The sequence below is a fragment of the Polypterus senegalus genome, chromosome 10 (genome assembly GCF_016835505.1).
Source record: "Polypterus senegalus isolate Bchr_013 chromosome 10, ASM1683550v1, whole genome shotgun sequence".
NCBI classification, from domain to species: domain Eukaryota; kingdom Metazoa; phylum Chordata; class Cladistia; order Polypteriformes; family Polypteridae; genus Polypterus; species Polypterus senegalus.
In genome coordinates, this window is record NC_053163.1 from 133,916,799 (window position 1) to 133,935,172 (window position 18,374).

Here is an 18,374-nt window from a genome sequence, read left to right on the forward strand (position 1 = left end):
GCATGGCTAAAATATAAGCTGCTTGGTCATATTTCAACGTGAATACCAATGCCAAAAAACAAAATGTGCATGAAATGTGTTCAGCCGAGAAGCGCGAGTCAGAAATGTAAATGCGACCATTTAATGAGTCATCTGAATGAATGCCACTTGCCACCATACTGAGAAATGTCAAAATTAAAGTAAAAAAAAAAAGAACAATGTAGAACTTATCTATAGCACTGCCTGCTATGCCTTCACCAAAATATAATTATCTTTTTAATTATTATTTACTTATTTGGTGACTTACAACATTTAAATTACAACTGGTTACATTTCTTTTGCAGTTGAAGTGACTTGTTCATTGTCACACAGTGTCACAAGCAGGACTTGAATTCTCAGAGTCTGAACTCCAAAGTCTTAACCACGAGGTCACACTACCTGTAGTTGACCAAATGAAGCGTTGTATCAGAAAGTAATTAAACTGAGGCGGCATGGAAGCAAACCCCATTACAATCAGCCACTTTACTCTGTAGTGGATGAGGCATTTTGGAGGCTTTTTGAAGATGTTGAGCCCAATGAGTGTTATTTTTCTGTTCTGCTCGGCTTTTCACAAATTATACAATGCAGAGCCACCAGCAACATTAATGTTGTATAAATAATGCTATTTACAAATATAAGGGCCTCAAACATTAATATAATGAGGATGCCGTGCCTTCATATCTTATGGCGTGACGTAATACTCAAGGCGATCTGACATGCTGTGGCAGATGCCTGGGGCGACAACCTGGCTAAGACGCCTTGGAGGACCAGGAGAGGGCGTACGCCCACCTCAGACCACGTGGGGGCAGCCAACCTGATTGCTATGGGGACCAACCCTGTAGGGGCCCGTGGTCACCACCAGGGGACGCCCCAGTGCCTTGGAGACCCTGGACCTCAGCACTTCCGCCACACCCAGAAGTGCTGGAGGGGAAGAAGAGAGGGGACACCCGGAGTGCTTCCGGGGGATGCAGCCGGCACTTCAGCCACACTGGGGCGTGTCGGTGGAAGATTGCCGGAACCCACCTGGAGCACATCCAGGTGCTATAAAAGGGGCCGCCTCCCTTCATTGAATGGCTGGAGTCGGGAAGAGAAGACAAGGTCGCGGAGAGGAGAGTGGAGGCGGCCTGAAGATAGAGAAGGCACTGTGTTGGGGCCAGGACTTTGGGGACTTTTGGGTTGTGTGGCATTGTAAATAATGTACAATAAACATGTGTTGGGTGACATGAATGTGTCTGCCTGTCTGTGTCTGGGCCAGTCTCCACAATGCTCAAGAATCAGATGGGTTACAACTCTCTCCTTAAACTTCAAAGCGTTATTAGAAATACAGACAATCCCTAAAGAGGAAGTACAACCCCATTTCCAAAGAAGTTGGGACGTTGTGTAAAATGTAAATAAAAACAGAATACAATGATTTGCAAATCCTTTTCAACTTATATTCAATTAAATACACTACAAAGACAAGATATCCATCCATCCATTTTCTAACCCGCTGAATCCGAATACAGGGCCACGGGGGTCTGCTGGAGCCAATCTCAGCCAACACAGGGCACAGGGCAGGAACCAATCCTGGGCAGGGTGCCAACCCACCGCAGGACACACACCAAGCACACACTAGGGCCAATTTAGAATCGCCAATCCACCTAACCTGCATGTCTTTGGACTGTGGGAAGAAACTGGAGCGCCCGGAGGAAACCCACGCAGACACGGGGAGAACATGCAAACTCCACGCAGGGAGGACCCGGGAAGCGAACCTGGGTCTCCTAACTGCGAGGCAGCAGCGCTACCACTGCGCCACCGTGCTGCCCAGACAAGATATCGAATGTTCAAACTGATAAAACTTTATTGTTGTTTTGCAAATCTTCACTCATTTTGAATTTGATGCCTGCAACACGTTCCAAAAAAGCTGGGACAGGGGCAGCAAAAGACTGGGAAAGTTGAGGAATGTTCAAAAAACACCTGTTTTGAACATTCCACAGGTGAACAGGTTAATTGGAAACAGGTGTTTGTCATGATTGGGTATAAAAGGAGCATCCCCAAAAGGCTCAGTCGTTCACAAGGAAGGATGGGGCGAGGTTCACCACTTTGTGAACAACTGCGTGGGCAAATTGTCCAGCAGTTTAAGAACAACGTTTCTCAACAAGGAATCTAGGGATTTCTTCATCTTCTGTCCATAATATCATCAAAAGATTCAGAGAATCTGGAGAAATCTCTGCACGTAAGCGGCAAGGCCGAATACCAACACTGGATGCCCGTGACCTTCGATCCCTCAGGCGGCACTGCATTAAAAACCGACATCATTCTGTAAAGGATATTACCACGTGGGCTCAGGAATACTTCAGAAAACCCTTGTCAGTTAACACAGTCCGTCGCTACATCTGCAAGTGCAAGTTAAAACTCTATCACGCAAAGCGAAAGCCATATATCAACAACACCCAGAAACGCCCGAGGTCATCTGAGATGGACTGACACAAAGTGAAAAAGTGTGCTGTGGTCTGACGAGTCCACATTTCAGATTGTTTTTGGAAATCATGGACGTCGTGTCCTCCAGGCCAAAGAGGAAAAGGACCATCTGGATTGTTATCAGCGCAAAGTTCAAAAGCCAGCATCTGTGATGGTATGGGGGTGTGTTAGTGCCCATGGCATGGGTAACTTGCACATCTGTGAAGGCACCATTAATGCTGAAAGGTACATACAGGTTTTGGAGCAACATATGCTGCCATCCAAGCGACGTCTTTTTCAGGGACGTTCCTGCTTATTTCAGCAGGACAATGCGAAGTCACATTCTGCAAGTGTTACAACAGCGTGGCTTCGTAGTAAAAGAGTGCGGGTACTCGACTGGCCTGCCTGCAGTCCAGACCTGTCTCCCATTGAAAACGTGTGGCGCATTATGAAGGGCAAAATACGACAACGGAGACCAAGGGCTGATGAGCAACTGAAGTGGAACATCAAGTAAGAATGGGAAATAATTCCACCTACACAACTTCAACAATTAGTGTCCTCAGCTCCCAAACGCTTATTGAGTGTTGTTAAAAGGAAAGGTGATATAACACAGTGGTAAACATGCCCCTGGCCCAGCTTTTTTGGAACGTGTTGCAGGCATCAAATTCAAAATGAGTGAGCAGAGAGCTGAGGAGACTTTGTGCCAGCAAAGCAGCAGGTCCAGATGGAGTATCGCCATGACTGCTGAAGGCCTGTGTGTTGGAACTGGGGAGTCCTCTACAGCGCATCTTCAACCTAAGCCTGGAGCAGGGGAGAGCCACAAGGCTTTGGAAAACATCTTGTATCACCCCAGTCCCAAAGGTATCACGTCCTAGTGAGCTGAATGACTTCCGGCCTGTTGCTCTGACGTCACATCTGAAGACCACCATGGAGCGGCTGCTGCTTCACCACCTGAGGCCACAGGTCTGCCACGCCCTCGCCCCTCTGCAGTTCGCATACCAGGAGAAGGTGGGAGCGGAGGATGCCATCATCTATATGCTACACCGATCCCTCTCCCACTTGGACAGAGGCAGTGGTGCTGTAAGAATTATGTTTCTTGACTTCTCTAGCGCCTTCAACACCACCCAACCTCTGCTCCTTAGAGACAGTGAAGATTTGCAAAACAACAATAAAGTTTATCAGTTTGAACATTCGATATCTTGTCTTTGTAGTGTATTCAATTGAATAAAGGTTGAAAAGGATTTGAAAATCATTGTATTCTGTTTTTATTTACGTTTTACACAACATCCCAACTTCATTGGAATTTTACCTTGCATGGCCCATTCAACTTACATGGTCAACAAGGATGCCGTTTTACAGCAGATTTTTTAATAATGTAGAAAACGAGAAAAATACTTTCACATTACAATGCAGCCGGAGACACAGAGTCAGAACAGCATTTTCAAAGTGATTAATGCTTTTAGAACAAAATGGGCACTCAGTGTTTAAGGAGTTGATTTTCAGCTGCCAGGGTCTCAGTTCAAATCAACAGGCACTTGTTGAGAAGATCATAACACACTTTGACTCATGTGAACAGCAGACTGGATAAATCACTGGGCTTTTCCACACACAAAACATAAAAACGTTTTAACTTGCAGTCAAAACAATATGCACTTGAAGCGTTACAGGTGCAAATGGACAGTAAAGAGTCACGAAGTGACTGACCAAACTGTGTGTGGTTTTGTTTAGGGGATGTCGTCTATTACAAGAAGCTAACAAATGGAAAAGTCAACTGACAAAATCTTTTACATCAAAATGTCAAAACAGTGGGTGAGGGAGCAGACCAGCAGCACTAAAAGTCAGTATTATGGAACACAAGAGCTTCATTAATTTTGTCCTTAATTAAAAAAATAAACTACTTGTAAGTATTGGAACAGTTTGATGTCTAGGCACACCAGTCTGCGTAATCAATGAAATCAATGAATAAAGGAAAAAAAAGTTAAAAAAAAAAAAATGATATACAGTACATACTGTAGTATATATACTCAGCAAAAAGAAACGTCCCTTTTTCAGGACTGTGTATTTCAACAATGTTTTAAAAATCCAAATAACTTTACAGATCTTCATTGTAAAGGGTTTAAACAATGTTTTCCATGCATGTTCAATTAACCATAATCAATTAATTAACATGCACCTGTGGAATGGTCGTTAAGACCTTAACAGCTTACAGAAAGTAGGCATTTAAGGTCACAGTTCTAAAAACGCAGGACACTAAAGAGACTTGTCTACCGACTGTGAAAGATGCCCAGGGTCCCTGCTCATCTGCGTGAACGAGCATTAGGCATGCTGCAGGGAGGCATGAGGACTGCTGATGTGGCTAGGGCAATAAATTGCCATGTCCGCACTGTGAGACGCCTAAGACAGCGCTACAGGGAGACAGGAAGGACAGCTGATCATCCTCGCAGTGGAAGACCACGTGTAACAACACCTGCACAGGATCGGTACATCCGAATACCACACCTGCGTGACAGGTACAGGATGGCCACAACAACTGCCCGAGTCACACCAGGAACACACAATCCCTCCATCAGTGCTCAGACTGTCCGCAATAGGCTGAGAGAGGCTGGACTGAGGGCTTGTAGGCCTGTTGTAAGGCAGGTCCTTACCAGACATCACCAGCAACAACGCCTATGGGCACAAACCCACCTTCGCTGGACCAGACAGGAGTGGCAAAAAGTGCTCTTCACTGATGAGTCACGGTTTTGTCTCACCAGGGGTGATGGACGGATTTGTGTTTATCGTCGAAGGAATGAGCGTTACACCGAGGCCTGTACCCTGGAGCGGGATCGATTTGGATCGATGGCTAGGGCCATTCCCCCCAGAAATGTCCAGAAGCTTGCAGGTGCCTTGGTGGAAGAGTGGGGTAACATCTCACAGTAAGAACTGACAAATCTGGTCCAGTCCACGAGGAGGAGATGCACTGCAGTACTTCAAGCAGCTGGTGGCCACACCAGATACTGACTGGTACTTTTGATTTTGAGCCTCCCTTCATTCAGGGACACATTGTGAAACATTTTTAGTTTATGTCTTATGGTGTTGACTCTTTTAGTGTTCATACAAATATTTACACATTAAGTTTACTGAAAGTAAAAACAGTTGAAAGTCAGAGGACGTTTCTTTTTTTGCTGAGTATATATATTTTATACAGTATCACATGCAAGACAGGCATTACTTGTCATTGATATTGGCCCCCTATTTCATATCCAAGTCAAACACAACTTGAAGAACAGCTAGGCTGTGACTGGAATCTCAAGGCAGTCGCAGCTACAAAGGCAGTTTTTCCATATTTCTAATAAATGAATACTGGCAGGTTACATTATTAGCTTAGGATCACATTGTCAGGCATTGACTGATATTCAAAAGGCAATCTTGTGCTTTTTAAATTAATATTGTTGCCTCAAAACTCCTGAATTTAGTATCAAACCCACAAATAAATACATTAATATACAACACTACTGTTAATCTCCATGTGTACCACAATTTTCTCTAATAAAAAAGAAATGGGACTCAAAACTATATTTGTAAATGAGCTACAGAAAACGAAGAATAGATATTACTTGCAATGAACCATCCATCTATCCATTATCCAACCCACTATATCCTAACTACAGGGTCTACTGGACTCAATCCCAGCCACCAAGGGCGCAAGGCAGAAAACAAACCCCGGGCAGGGTGCCAGCCCACCTCAGGGCACACACACCAAGCACACACGAAGGGAGAATTTAGTATCACCAATGCACCTAACCTGCGTGTCTTTGGACTGTGGGAGGAAACCGGAGTACCCGGAGGAAACCCACGCAGACACAGGGAGAACATGCAAACTCCATGCAGGGAGGACCTGGGAAGAAAACCCAGGTCTCCAAACTGCAAGGCAGCAACGGTACCCACTGCGCCACCATGCCGCCCTCACAATGAAATATCCTCTCTAAAATAACAATACTGATTAATGATAGCATCTTTCAAACCCTCGTATTCTCTTTTTAATTTAATGATATACACCTGTAACAAAGAACTCGGCTGGCATTCTAAACAAATGACGAAAAGCATCTGTATGTTTAATGTTGTGTTCTCCAGTCTAAAACTTGGGAACACTTTTCTGCCCATGAAAACAGGAGTGTTTTAATCACATGAAATATTTCTGACAATAACTGAGCTCATTACTCCTTCACTATATCTGAGAAGCCATCCTTTCACGCACACAGCGTTAACTGCTGCTGCACCTAGTAGTGTAAAGACTCTACTTTATTACCCACACTTATTTTTTGAACAAACACTGCTACAGTTCTTAGAAAGTTCTAGAGAAATTTACTTCACAAGAACCTACCAGAAACACCAGACTCACTAAGGACCCTCCCTTTGCAGCATCTGATTGGTCAAATGTCACAGAGGCAGGCTGGATTAGAAGCACACAACAGACTGATATTTAGAGCTGACTGTTATGAATCACTGGCTCACTTTTTATTTGTGGTTGGTGTGCCTAAAGAGCAGCAGGCAGTCTTTGATTAACTACAATGCAACACAAGTAATCAAAATTATTATCATAAAGTATCACTGATCGAAGATGAATAACTTCTTTAACAGGTTTTAACCCACTCTCACCTCGGAGTACTGCATCCTCCAACCATCCTTCTGCTGATACCAGCATAGGAGAGACATCCCCACCCACAATTACAGCAGCTCAGGTGAGCAGAGACCTGAGGAGACTTCGTGCCAGCAAAGCAGCGGGTCCAGATGGGGTATCGCCACGACTGCTGAAGACCTGTGCGCTGGAACCGAGGAGTCCTCTACAGCGCATCTTCAACCTGATCCTGGAACAGGGGAGAGTCCCGAGGCTTTGGAAAACATCTTGTATCACGTCCTAGTGAGCTGAATGACTTCCGGCCTGTTGCTCTGACGTCACAAGTGATGAAGACCATGGAGTGGCTGCTGCTTCACCACCTGAGGCCACAGGTCCACCATGCCCTCGAACCTCTGCAGTTCACATACCAGGAGAAGGTGGGAGCGGAGGATGCCATCATCTATATGCTACACTGATCACTCTCCTACTTGGACAGCAGCAGTGGAGCTGTAAGAATTATGTTTTTGGACTTCTCTAGAGCCTTCAACACCATCCAACCTCTGCTCCTTAGGGACAAGCTGACAAAGGTGGGAGTAGATTCACACCTGGTGGCATGGATTGTGGACTATCTTACAGACAGACCTCAGTATGTGTGTCCCGGGAACTGCAGGTCTGACATTGTAGTCAGCAACACCGGAGCGCTGCAGGAGACTGTACTTTCTCCAGTCCTGTTCAGCCTATATACATCAGACTTCCAATACAACTCGGAGTCCTGCCACGTGCAAAAGTTCACTGACGACACTGCTATCATGGGCTGCATCAGGAATGGGCAGGAGGAGGAGGAGGAGGAGTATAGGAACCTAATCAAGGACTTTGTTAAATGGTGTGACTCAAACCACCTACACCTGAACACCAGCAAAACCAAGGAGCTGGTGGTAGATTTTAGGAGGCCCAGGGCCCTCATGGACCCCGTGATAATCAGAGGTGACTGTGTGCAGAGGGTGTAAACCTATAAAAACCTGGGAGTGCAGCTGGATGATAAATTGAACTGGACTGCCAATACTGATGCTCTGTGCAAGAGAGTACAGAGCAACTATACTTCCTGAGAAGATCGACGTCCTTCAATCTGTAATAAGATGCTGCAGATGTTCTACCAGACGGTTGTGGCGAGCGCCCTCTTCTACGCAGTGGTGGGCTGGGGAGGCAGCATAAAGAAGAAGGATGCCTCACGCCTGGACAAACTGGCGAGGAAGGCAAGTGTGGCAGAGCGACGGACGCTAAGCAGGCTCCTGTCAATCATGGAGAATCCACTGAACAGGATTATCTCCAGATAGAGGAGCAGCTTCAGCGACAGACTGCTGTCACCGTCCTGCTCCACTGACAGACTGAGGAGATCATTCCTTCCCCACACTATGCGACTCTTCAATTCCACCCATTATATAAAATTATTGTCTGTTTTACCTGCATTTTTATCACGCTTTTATTTAATATCATTTTTTTTCTATCAATATGCTGCTGCTGGAGTATGTGAATTTCCCCTTGGGATTAATAAAGTATCTATTTATCTAAGTATACAATTCCATATACTTTGGCTTTACAAAAGTTGCCATTCTTCATGTTTTAAAAGTGAGCAAATCCTACATAGCATAAGGCGGGCAGATCATAAAACACCAAAATAGTAGTTCATCATGACAGTCCATCCACCAATTCCACTGCCTCCTACTCTGTCTGGATCAGCAGCTACTGTTTATTTTAAAATGCGCAAGCTTTGACAGAACTAATGAAACAGTTCTTGGTTTCACAATGTCCTCCATTTCCAACTATAGTTTTGCTTTTAATAATGCTTTAAAAATGTTGAAACTGTTCCAAACACCCAAACTCAAATATAATTAAGAAAGCAAAATAAGACTTGCAAAATCTGATTCTTTGTTTTGGCTCTCACCTCATAGGCTGAGAAACATAATCCACGGTGTTTGTGTAAGTAATGTACTAAATATTTCTCACAGCTTTCAGTACACATGTCTGTCTGTTTATATTCATCAGCCTGTTTCTTTTGTATTTTCAATTCCATTCTCTGTAAGATTCAAGTTCAAGTGTACTGCCATTTGTACAGAGTACAATGAAATTGTCACTTGAATTCCCCTTTAGGCTAATGACAGCAGTTCTAAATAATTCACTCAAACTTCCAGTGTTTTTTGATAATAATAGGCTGGCACAGATAAAAATCACAGCTCACTCTGTCTTGCCATTAGAACAGAGTGTGGCTAAAGAACGAAGGACTCTGAATGCCTCCAAGAACGCTCTTGTCTTGTTTAGGAGAGTAATGGACGTTGTAAAAGGAGAACACACTCCAGAAGGTGACCAGGGGCCTCATGCATAACGGTGTGCGTAGAATTCGCACTATAACATGATGTAAGCACAAAAGTCGAAATGTGCTTACGCACAGAAAAATCCAAAAATCTGTGCGTATTCCAACTTTCACTTTCTTCTGCTACATAAATCTCGGTCAGTGTGAAAAGTAACGCATGTGCACGCGCCTGCTGTCCCGCCCCAACTCCTCCCAGAATTATGCCTCTTTGAATATGCAAATCAATATAAATAGCCCTTAAGCTCAGCCTTCTGTGAAAAGACAATGGGAAAAAACATGGGGGAAAATAGAAGAATTTCAGTGAATACCAAGTGGAGGCAAAGGAAAAACATACTATTTGTTGATTTAAACAGTGGTATAATCAACAAAAGGAAGTTGATCGAGTGACATAGAGTGTCAGAGAAACTAGAAAGCTCAACTTCACAAAGTCGTTTAATGCCAAAATAAAAAAAGAAGTTACATATCAAAGTCACCATGAAAAGGCAAGTTGTAGCCCACCGTCTGAGTATCATATGAAAGCTTATTAGGGTATAGAGGGAAAAAAAATAGGCACACAGTGGGGAAAAAAGCACAAAATGTCAACTTTAATGTCAAAATTTCCACTTTAATCACGTAGTTTATTCTGTCATTAAAGTAGATCATCATAAACTTCATCTTAAAATCATTTAATTTACTAGTTTCTCAAATTCCATCGTAACTAAAGTAGCACGTTAAATGCTTTGTTTTGTATTTGATCTTCAATGTGCTCTGTGTGTGTGAATCACTACGTGCTTCCATTCTTTCTCTTTCTCCAACAGTACACAGAATTCATTACATTCGTGATATTACAGCTCTCTGAATAATTAAAATACTGAGATGTATACGCGATATTTTCATGATGATTGGAATGAAAGCATGCTGCACCATGCGTGACCTTCGATGAAATACTTTATTGCAGCAGTACTCTCTCTTTCAAACGTACTAACCTCCAATTCCTGTCCTTACTTTTCTTTCCCCAAATAGCCATTCGCCACACAATCGGCTCTGTAATAGATGTTAAGCCATCTGTAAGCTTACGACAACGGTTCTTCAAAACTTTTAAGGAACATTGAAATATCTTCGTAGTATGTGTTTAATTATTCTATTCATCTATCCTTCCAGTGTTGCGCCAAACTCAGTAAATATACAGCGTGAGGCAGGAACAATACATGAACATGCAAGCGCTGCGGCACCGTGTCCTCACATGTTTAATTATTAACAATACAGATTATTTAAATGAAGTTCAAGTTTTATCTGTATAATATAATCAACATATTTTGCTGCATTTCATCTTAAAAATGATATCATCATCATATGTAAATACGTGCTTTATAAAGTGGCTCAGGTTGTGCGATATTATAACTGTAGTGCAAGTTTACAGTGAGGTGATTGTACTTATAAGTATAAACCGTTCTACAAGGAGCACTTGATTGAGTGCATTCATAGTTCTTGGGATGAAACTGTTTCTGAACCGCGAAGTCCGTACAGGAAAGGCTTTGAAACGTTTTGCCGTGGCTGAGGCAGCGTGTGCCTGATGCTGTATACCGATAATTCTCTTTCCGATCAGCTGCTGCTGTGATTCACACTCAGATACAGTGATATAAATACTCCACATGGTCCAATGAGAGTAATATGGAAAAAGATGATCCGCTGTGGCAACTCCTAATGGGAGCAGCTGAAAGAAGAAGAAGGTGCAGTGAGAGTAACAACACTAAAGCAGTTATGGTATTTGGAATACTATGGCTGTTCCCTGGACCATTATATTGTTACAAGTTAATTACAATCAGATGCATTAAATTAATAAGCAATATGCGGTTAGTTTCAGTGTGTTTATAAAGTCGCGTCAGGAATGTGGATCTAAGAAATAAAGGGTAACTACGCAGTAACAGTAGCACTGCTTTGACGCTGGGTGACGCCAGTCTGCAAAACCGAGCGCAGAACTTGCGTACGACAGGGTATGAGGTTTAGGTTTTATACATCGCGATTTGAACATGGAAACGTTCTTACGCAACATTTCTGTGCATACGCACCGTTTATACATGAGGCCCCAGATGGCTAAAGTAGTCTGCCACACCCAAGAATTGGCAGGGTTGTTTCTTCTAGTCATGTGACCACAGGAACATTTATAAGGGGACCAGTCCAGAGAACAAAAAAAGAAAGTGTGCCACAGCAGCCAAATGCAGTACAGCTACACAGAGTCCCTAACCCTGGAAACTACGTGGAGAACGAATCACACTCATCGCTGAAGAGGACTGAACTAGCCATAATAATACCTCAGTAAGGAAACATCTGGCTTGCTGTTTAAAAGGAAATCATCTCCACTAACCGGGTTCAGCCCTGTTTAGCCAGACTTACACGTTCATCCTTTTCCCGGCTTTTAATAAATGCAAGACTTGAAGATGAAGAATTTACAAAAAAGGATGGTGTCTTAGCTTACCGAATGTACACCCCAAGAGCAAAAAATTACATACAAATGGCTTAAAGAGCTGTGGTTTACTCTGTTGCAAATATTATTGTAACTTATCATCACAAAGAGATCAACTTAAAAAAATTAAAGTAAAATCGAGAGAACTAATTTTTTCTAGCCTGTAAATCAAACAAATAGAATAACAGTTCTTTAAAAAGTAAAACAAATCTGTCAATTCAGGATTCACCAATCAAAACTGAATATATGCTGCGAAAAAATAAGGTTAGCAAAGGCAGGTTGAGCATCGAAATAGAAAAAATAGAAAAATAAACAAACAGAAAAAATAAAAAACTATAGCTACCCCATAGTCTTGTTGTTTTGTTTTGCGCCCTCTCCCACTATAACCTAACATCTATGGGGGTGAAGCAAAAGCTTCAGATGTGTCAAAAACTTCAGTCTCTTGTTTTCAACAGATCTCGATGTTTTAGGATCCCCTCATACTTAAAACATTGATATCTCAATGATGTATCTCTGTGTGGCACATTTTCTTGAGGACGGTCTTGAGCTAAAACGGCTGGATGGAAAAATACCAAGCTTGAAACTTAAGCCTGTTATTAGATGATGTTCTGAACAGTTTTTGAGCCAAATCGTGCAAGAGAAAGAGGCACTCTAGAACAATACAATACAGTTTATTTTTGTATAGCCCAAAATCGCACAGGAAGTACCACAATGGGCTTTAACAGGCCCTGCCTCTTGACAGCCCCCCAGCCTTGACTCTCTGAGAAGACAAGGAACAACTCCTAATAAAAAAACTTGTAGGGAAAAATGGAAGAAACCTTGGGAAAGGCAGTTCAAAGAGAGACCCCTTTCCAGGTAGGTTGGGCGTGCAGTGAGTGTCAAAAGTAGGGGGTCAATACAATACAATACACAGAACAGAACAATTCCTTAATACAGCATAATAATAAAAATTTTAGAAGTACGGTAGAACAACCCTCAAATACCGTAATTCTGCTATTAATTATGAATTCTTCTCGTCAATTGATATTGTAACAACTTATTTTATGATCAGAAAGATCACTATCAGAGCGGTAAATAAGTACAGAAATGTTATAGAATAGTTTGGGTAACTTGGTTCATAGGGTGCAAAGCCTACTGACGCTCACGTCCAAAATTTTTATATTTTTATCTTTTCTGCTTCCTGGAAGCAAATGTGAAGATAACCTTCTCCTCCAACCTCTGACATTTAAGGAAATTAAATGTCATTTAAGGTTTGTCTTTCTTTTTGCAAAATCAGTAAATTCTTCAATAACAAATGAGGTAGGTTTTACTTACTAATCAGGGTGACATGATGCAACTTGATTAGCACAGGAAATTAAGAACTTCACTGCACTCTGTGCATGTGACAATAATGACCAGCTACAGCTACATATTTTGTCTGAAAAAGTAGTCACACTACGACCCTGAACAACACTCAGATTATCAGGTCTGATAATCCTATGCTATGTATTACTTCACAAATGATTTCAAAAGGTCATCATGGTGAAGCAGTGGTTGTTGGCATTATTGTCTCCCAGCCTCAAAGGACTTGGTTTGAATCTCTCTCTTTGTGAAGAGTCTCAGAATGTCTACATGGATTTTTCTCCTACATCCCAAAGGTGTGTTTGTTAACTGGTAACTTGAATTTCATCTAGAGTGTGAGGATGTGTGCCCTGTGATGGGCTACTGCCCCATTCAGGATTAGCACATGCTTTACTTGAAGTGCTTCGAATGACCCTAAAACAAGATAAGTAAAAATCAGTAAATGGAAGCATTGATATTTTCAAGAAGCTATTAAGCTTCCATGAACTCAGGAATTCACTGTTCCGTACAGAGGAATTTTTTTTCTCTTTTTAGACACACTGAAGCTCTTTCAAAATTGTTTATCCCATTTCTCTTCCTTAATATAGGCAGTCTTACAACTTATCCTTTCAGTATATTGGAAAAAAACAGAAAAAATACACTTTAATCCCAGTACATAGCAAATCTACTGCCAGCCACAGTACAACCACATGTACATCAGACCTTTCCAGTCATTACAGTGTCAGGTGACGAGGATTACATGGGGTAATAAGGCTACATGCAATTTTCAAATGATCATTTAAAGATAAATTCTCTCTGGGTTTGGTGCTGAACGGCAAATATTTGGACACACACCACTTAAGAGAACGATTATAATGAAGGAGATGATAAAATAAGATAAACTTCAGTTAATATTTTGTTCAATTGAGATGAGTATTAAAGCACTATCAGTTTTGTAGAATACTATGCATGTCACCTTTTCATTGATGCAGCAGAATAACAGTGTATATAAATTCATTTGCTTTCATTTAATAAGCAGAGTTATTGCATTGCTCAAGAGACACTATATGCCTATTCTTGCACACACAACACCTCTGAAATCTCACAGAAACTCTCTTTCACAAAGCCATTATCCACTCACGACCTGAAGGAACAGTAAAGGTCAAATATACTGTACCAGACAAGGACAAGGTGAGCAACCAGAAAAAGTTGAATTTTAAGAGAAGACATTAAACCAGGAGACACTGACTTTTAAGATTCACCCCAAACAGACCGTTAATTCAATGACAAGAAATGTTCTGCACAGATCTGGATTCAAAAAAAGGGAATGTTTGTTTCCTGATGAGACACCAATGTCATAAAAGCACCTACCTTAGTTTTACTACCACTACATTCACCCAGCAGGCTCCGGCAGTTCTTGTGGACATTCACAGCACAATCTGATGGAGGAAAATGAGAGGAACAGGCTTTAGAGTCAGCAAGCAATTGCTGTAGTTTGGTACTCCTGCTGCAAAGATGGCCCGCGAAAATGAGTTCCCTCTACCACAATCACAGATCAGCTGAGCAGTTAAGTGGAAATGTCAGCCTTCAGTGTAATTAGGAACTGCAGCAAAAGCTGAAAGGTCTCTTCCGATGTGCTGTGACACAGTGACAGGGGACTGCAGCACATCTGCCAGTTCTAAGAGGAGGGAACACAACAAAGCAGAGATCGCCAGCAAGTCTGTCGCTCTACTCTTAAGCTTCAGTGAAGAAAGGGGGACCAAGTGCTCACTTCACGTGCACACTATGGGTTGCCCCCGTCTGCCTTATATTTCACATGTCACCTGATGGAAAGATAAAAACAGAAAAGCTTTTGTCTGCTGTTTCCAAGCAGCAAAATGTAGTTCTTAAAACCAAAAGTGAAACAATGCAAAAACATGCAATGAGTGCTGCCAATAAGGAAGCAAAAAGTGGAACAATGGAGTGTAGGAGGAGGACGGACTGTGAAATAAGAAGTAGGCCACAAAACAGCAAAAGGCAGTGCCAAATATCTTTACATTACAGTTACGCCTCCAAATCCCCAGCTGTAGTAGGTGCTACTGGAAATCATGAGTGTTGAATTTCAGATTTATAAATAAAAAAAAATCATAGCAGAGCTTAAGAAATGGAACAATGCTAGCAAAAAATAAGATATGACTGATAAACCAAGCTGCACTAAAAGATAAGGAATAACAAGTGCACCTTGAGGAGGCCGATCGATATCTACAATGAAGCGTACTTTTCCCTCGCCGTCTCTCACTCTCTCATTCCAGCCTCATGCAGAGTGTTGTATGAGATGGCAAAATGGGTCACTTGCTGCCACCAGGAAACTCAGCAATCAAACGTGAAAATGCTCAATATCACCAGGTCAAAGTGTGCCCAAGACCAAAATGAAAACCTATTTCCCATGCCCTTCATCCCTTCTTTTCCCCAGTAGACTTTTCTTCATCACGTCTGTTCCACGTGTCAGATACCAAGTGAAGCTCCAAATCAAACTTGCACTCAGTTTCCTTTAGCTGAAATCCTCATCCTACAGCGACCCCCCACCCCACACTTACATTCACAAAATGTAGGAAAGCCCACACTCCTGTCAATCCCAGAGTCAAGAATCCCAGGCTTCCCTATAGTCAACTTCTAGTGTCATTTAAATAACTTCGAAACCAGCCCCTCCCCCACTCCCCGTCAGCATACATTATCTATATGGCAGCTTCCATTGGATGGGAGGCTGGGAGAAGCACACTACTGTCAGGTTAATGGCAGCCCCGCAGGCACTATCCTAAAAATCTCAGATTGTCCATCAGGGTGGCAATGTGGTCCTGAAGTGCTAAGCAGCCTAATGGTCACCATGACATTGGAGTTTAATCTGAGATTTAGTGGGAGCAATGGTGCACCCTTAGAATCGCCTTTCTTGTAAACATTAAAAGTGAAATAAAGACTGACATTGCTAATTATAAAATATGCAAAGAGAAATAAAATGTATGAGGTACTCCAATCTAATGTCTTAGGAAAATGGTTCTGATTAGCTCAGACTTTCAGAGTAGCACAAATTTGGCCTAAGGGCCGATTTATACTTCACGCTCAGAACGCGTATGCGCCTGCATCATGGCTGCCACGCGTTCCCAGCGTTCATTTCACGCGTCCTCTGAGCAGGTCCTCAGAAATTAAGCGTGGCGGCGCGAGTTGCAGTACCAGCAAAAAGTCGGGGGGCGCAGTGTGCTAAAAGTCGGAAAGTGACGTCAGAGTCTCTGTTTACTATCTACATGTGACAGCAAGCCTCTATGGAGATCCTTCAGGGATCGATGTGCGCGCTTTGCTGTTTGATGAATGGTTCAAAGTGGTGAAGCAAAAGGCCGACATACAGATGCATTCGTGGTGCTTTTATATTCAAGCGTCGCATATTCCCGATCGTAATGACACGATACATTTTAAAAGTCTCACATACCATCTTTTGTGCCGTCTATTTTTTTGTTTTTTTACTTCACCTGCTGTCAGGTCCAAGAAGCTCGTAGCGATTAAAAACTGGGATGACGTTTACGATGGTCTGCTTTAATAATAAAGTAAACTACGAGGTTAAAGTGGACGTTTCGAGATTAAAGCCAAAATTTCCACTTTAATCACATACACGTTTTCACCGTGTCTTATTTTTTTCTCAGTGGCACAAATACAGCGCTATACATTATGTTGCTGATGTGAAGTTGAAAAAAAAAAAATAGATGGCACAAAAGATGGTATGTGAGACTTTTAAAATGTATTGTGTCATTTATATATGTCTTTTTTATGTTTTTAATTTTTGCAACTTCACAGCAGCAACATAATGTATAGCGCTGTATCTGTGCCACTGAGAAAATAATAAAAGACACGGTGAAAACGTGTATGTGCTTAAAGCCACATCAGAATTGAATAGGTGTTCTAGGCAATTCACAACACAGAGAAGCCGAACATGTTCTCACCGTGATAATATCTCGCACTGCCACCTGGTGGATTCCTCCAGATTTATGTAAAGTACGCGCGCAAGTATGAACACTACAACGCTTGCGTAGCAGGAGCGTCCACTGCAGCATGCGTCACGTCGCGTGAAGTATAACTCCGGCCTTACTCTTAGCAGTAAAAGCATTTTATCAATTTTTGATAGATAGATAGATAGATACTTTAGGAAACTACTGCTAACTTCACCAAGTTTTAAGAGAGCTTATGAGCTGTCTTAACCCGCTACGAGCTGCCAGAAGATGGCAATCAGTCACAGATAGGCGTGCACATTTTGGGAAAGGCTAAATATTTTGGAAACACAGGAAAACAATACTTGTAAAACAAGATATCAATCTTATAGAAACAAAATTAATTTTGTAACAAATCTAGTACATTACAAGATCACCCCATCTATGCAGAGAAGCCATAATTCAGGTATGTGAAAAACCAACCATTTCTCAAATTTTGCACCAAACTTTAAACGCCCTAACAACACGAGTTAATATGCATATTTATGCAATTCCCTACCACTACATGTGAGTTAATGTTAAAGCCAGCTACATCCATGCAAATCAGCATGCACATCAAGATCGTTGCCCCAAGTGTGGATGAGCGCATATATGTGAATCGGAAGTGAAATCACAGTATCAACACACAGGTGCTCATGGGTACAAACTGTACTGTAGTAGCAAGCATGTTACCTTAAAGATAAGTGGGGCAGGATGGGTGACTGACAGCAAAATTTCATACGGGTACACAGGAACATTCACATTACAGTTTACAAGCATGGCAAGCAAAACAGAAGGAAAAGTTTGGGGAGGGTGAGAGGTAGTGGTCATGGAGAGAGGCTCAGCATGGCACAGTGGGAAATGACTGGGACACTAGAAGAGTGAACGCAGCTTCAGAAACAGCACAAGAATAGCTGTGGCTGGCTTTAGTAACTGTTACTTTACGAGTCATCTTCTGTGGCCACACCAGCTGGAAGGTTGAAGATGACCCACCCATTCATTTTCTAAACCCAATTTTATCCCGAGCAGGGTCGTGGGGAAGCTGGAGTCTATGCCAGCAAGCACGGGCTTTAAGGAAGAGAAAGCCCCTGAAGCAATTACTGTTAAATAAACATGCCTGATTTTGGGCTTTACTCTTATTCATTGTGTGTGTCTCTATTTTCCTATCTAGTGTTCATTATAATATTATTCTTATGC

At 42.2% G+C, this 18,374-nt stretch overlaps 1 protein-coding gene across 1 annotated transcript in view; it reads right to left on the reverse strand.

Annotated features, from left to right (window-relative positions):
• The window catches only part of arhgef18b (rho/rac guanine nucleotide exchange factor (GEF) 18b), a 66,587-nt gene that overhangs the window by 26,786 nt on the left and 21,427 nt on the right, over positions 1-18,374 (reverse strand). Inside the window, exon 10 of the mRNA XM_039766743.1 lies at positions 14,557-14,624. Coding sequence (XP_039622677.1) covers positions 14,557-14,624 — 68 coding nt within the window. The remainder of the gene's footprint in view (positions 1-14,556; positions 14,625-18,374) is intronic.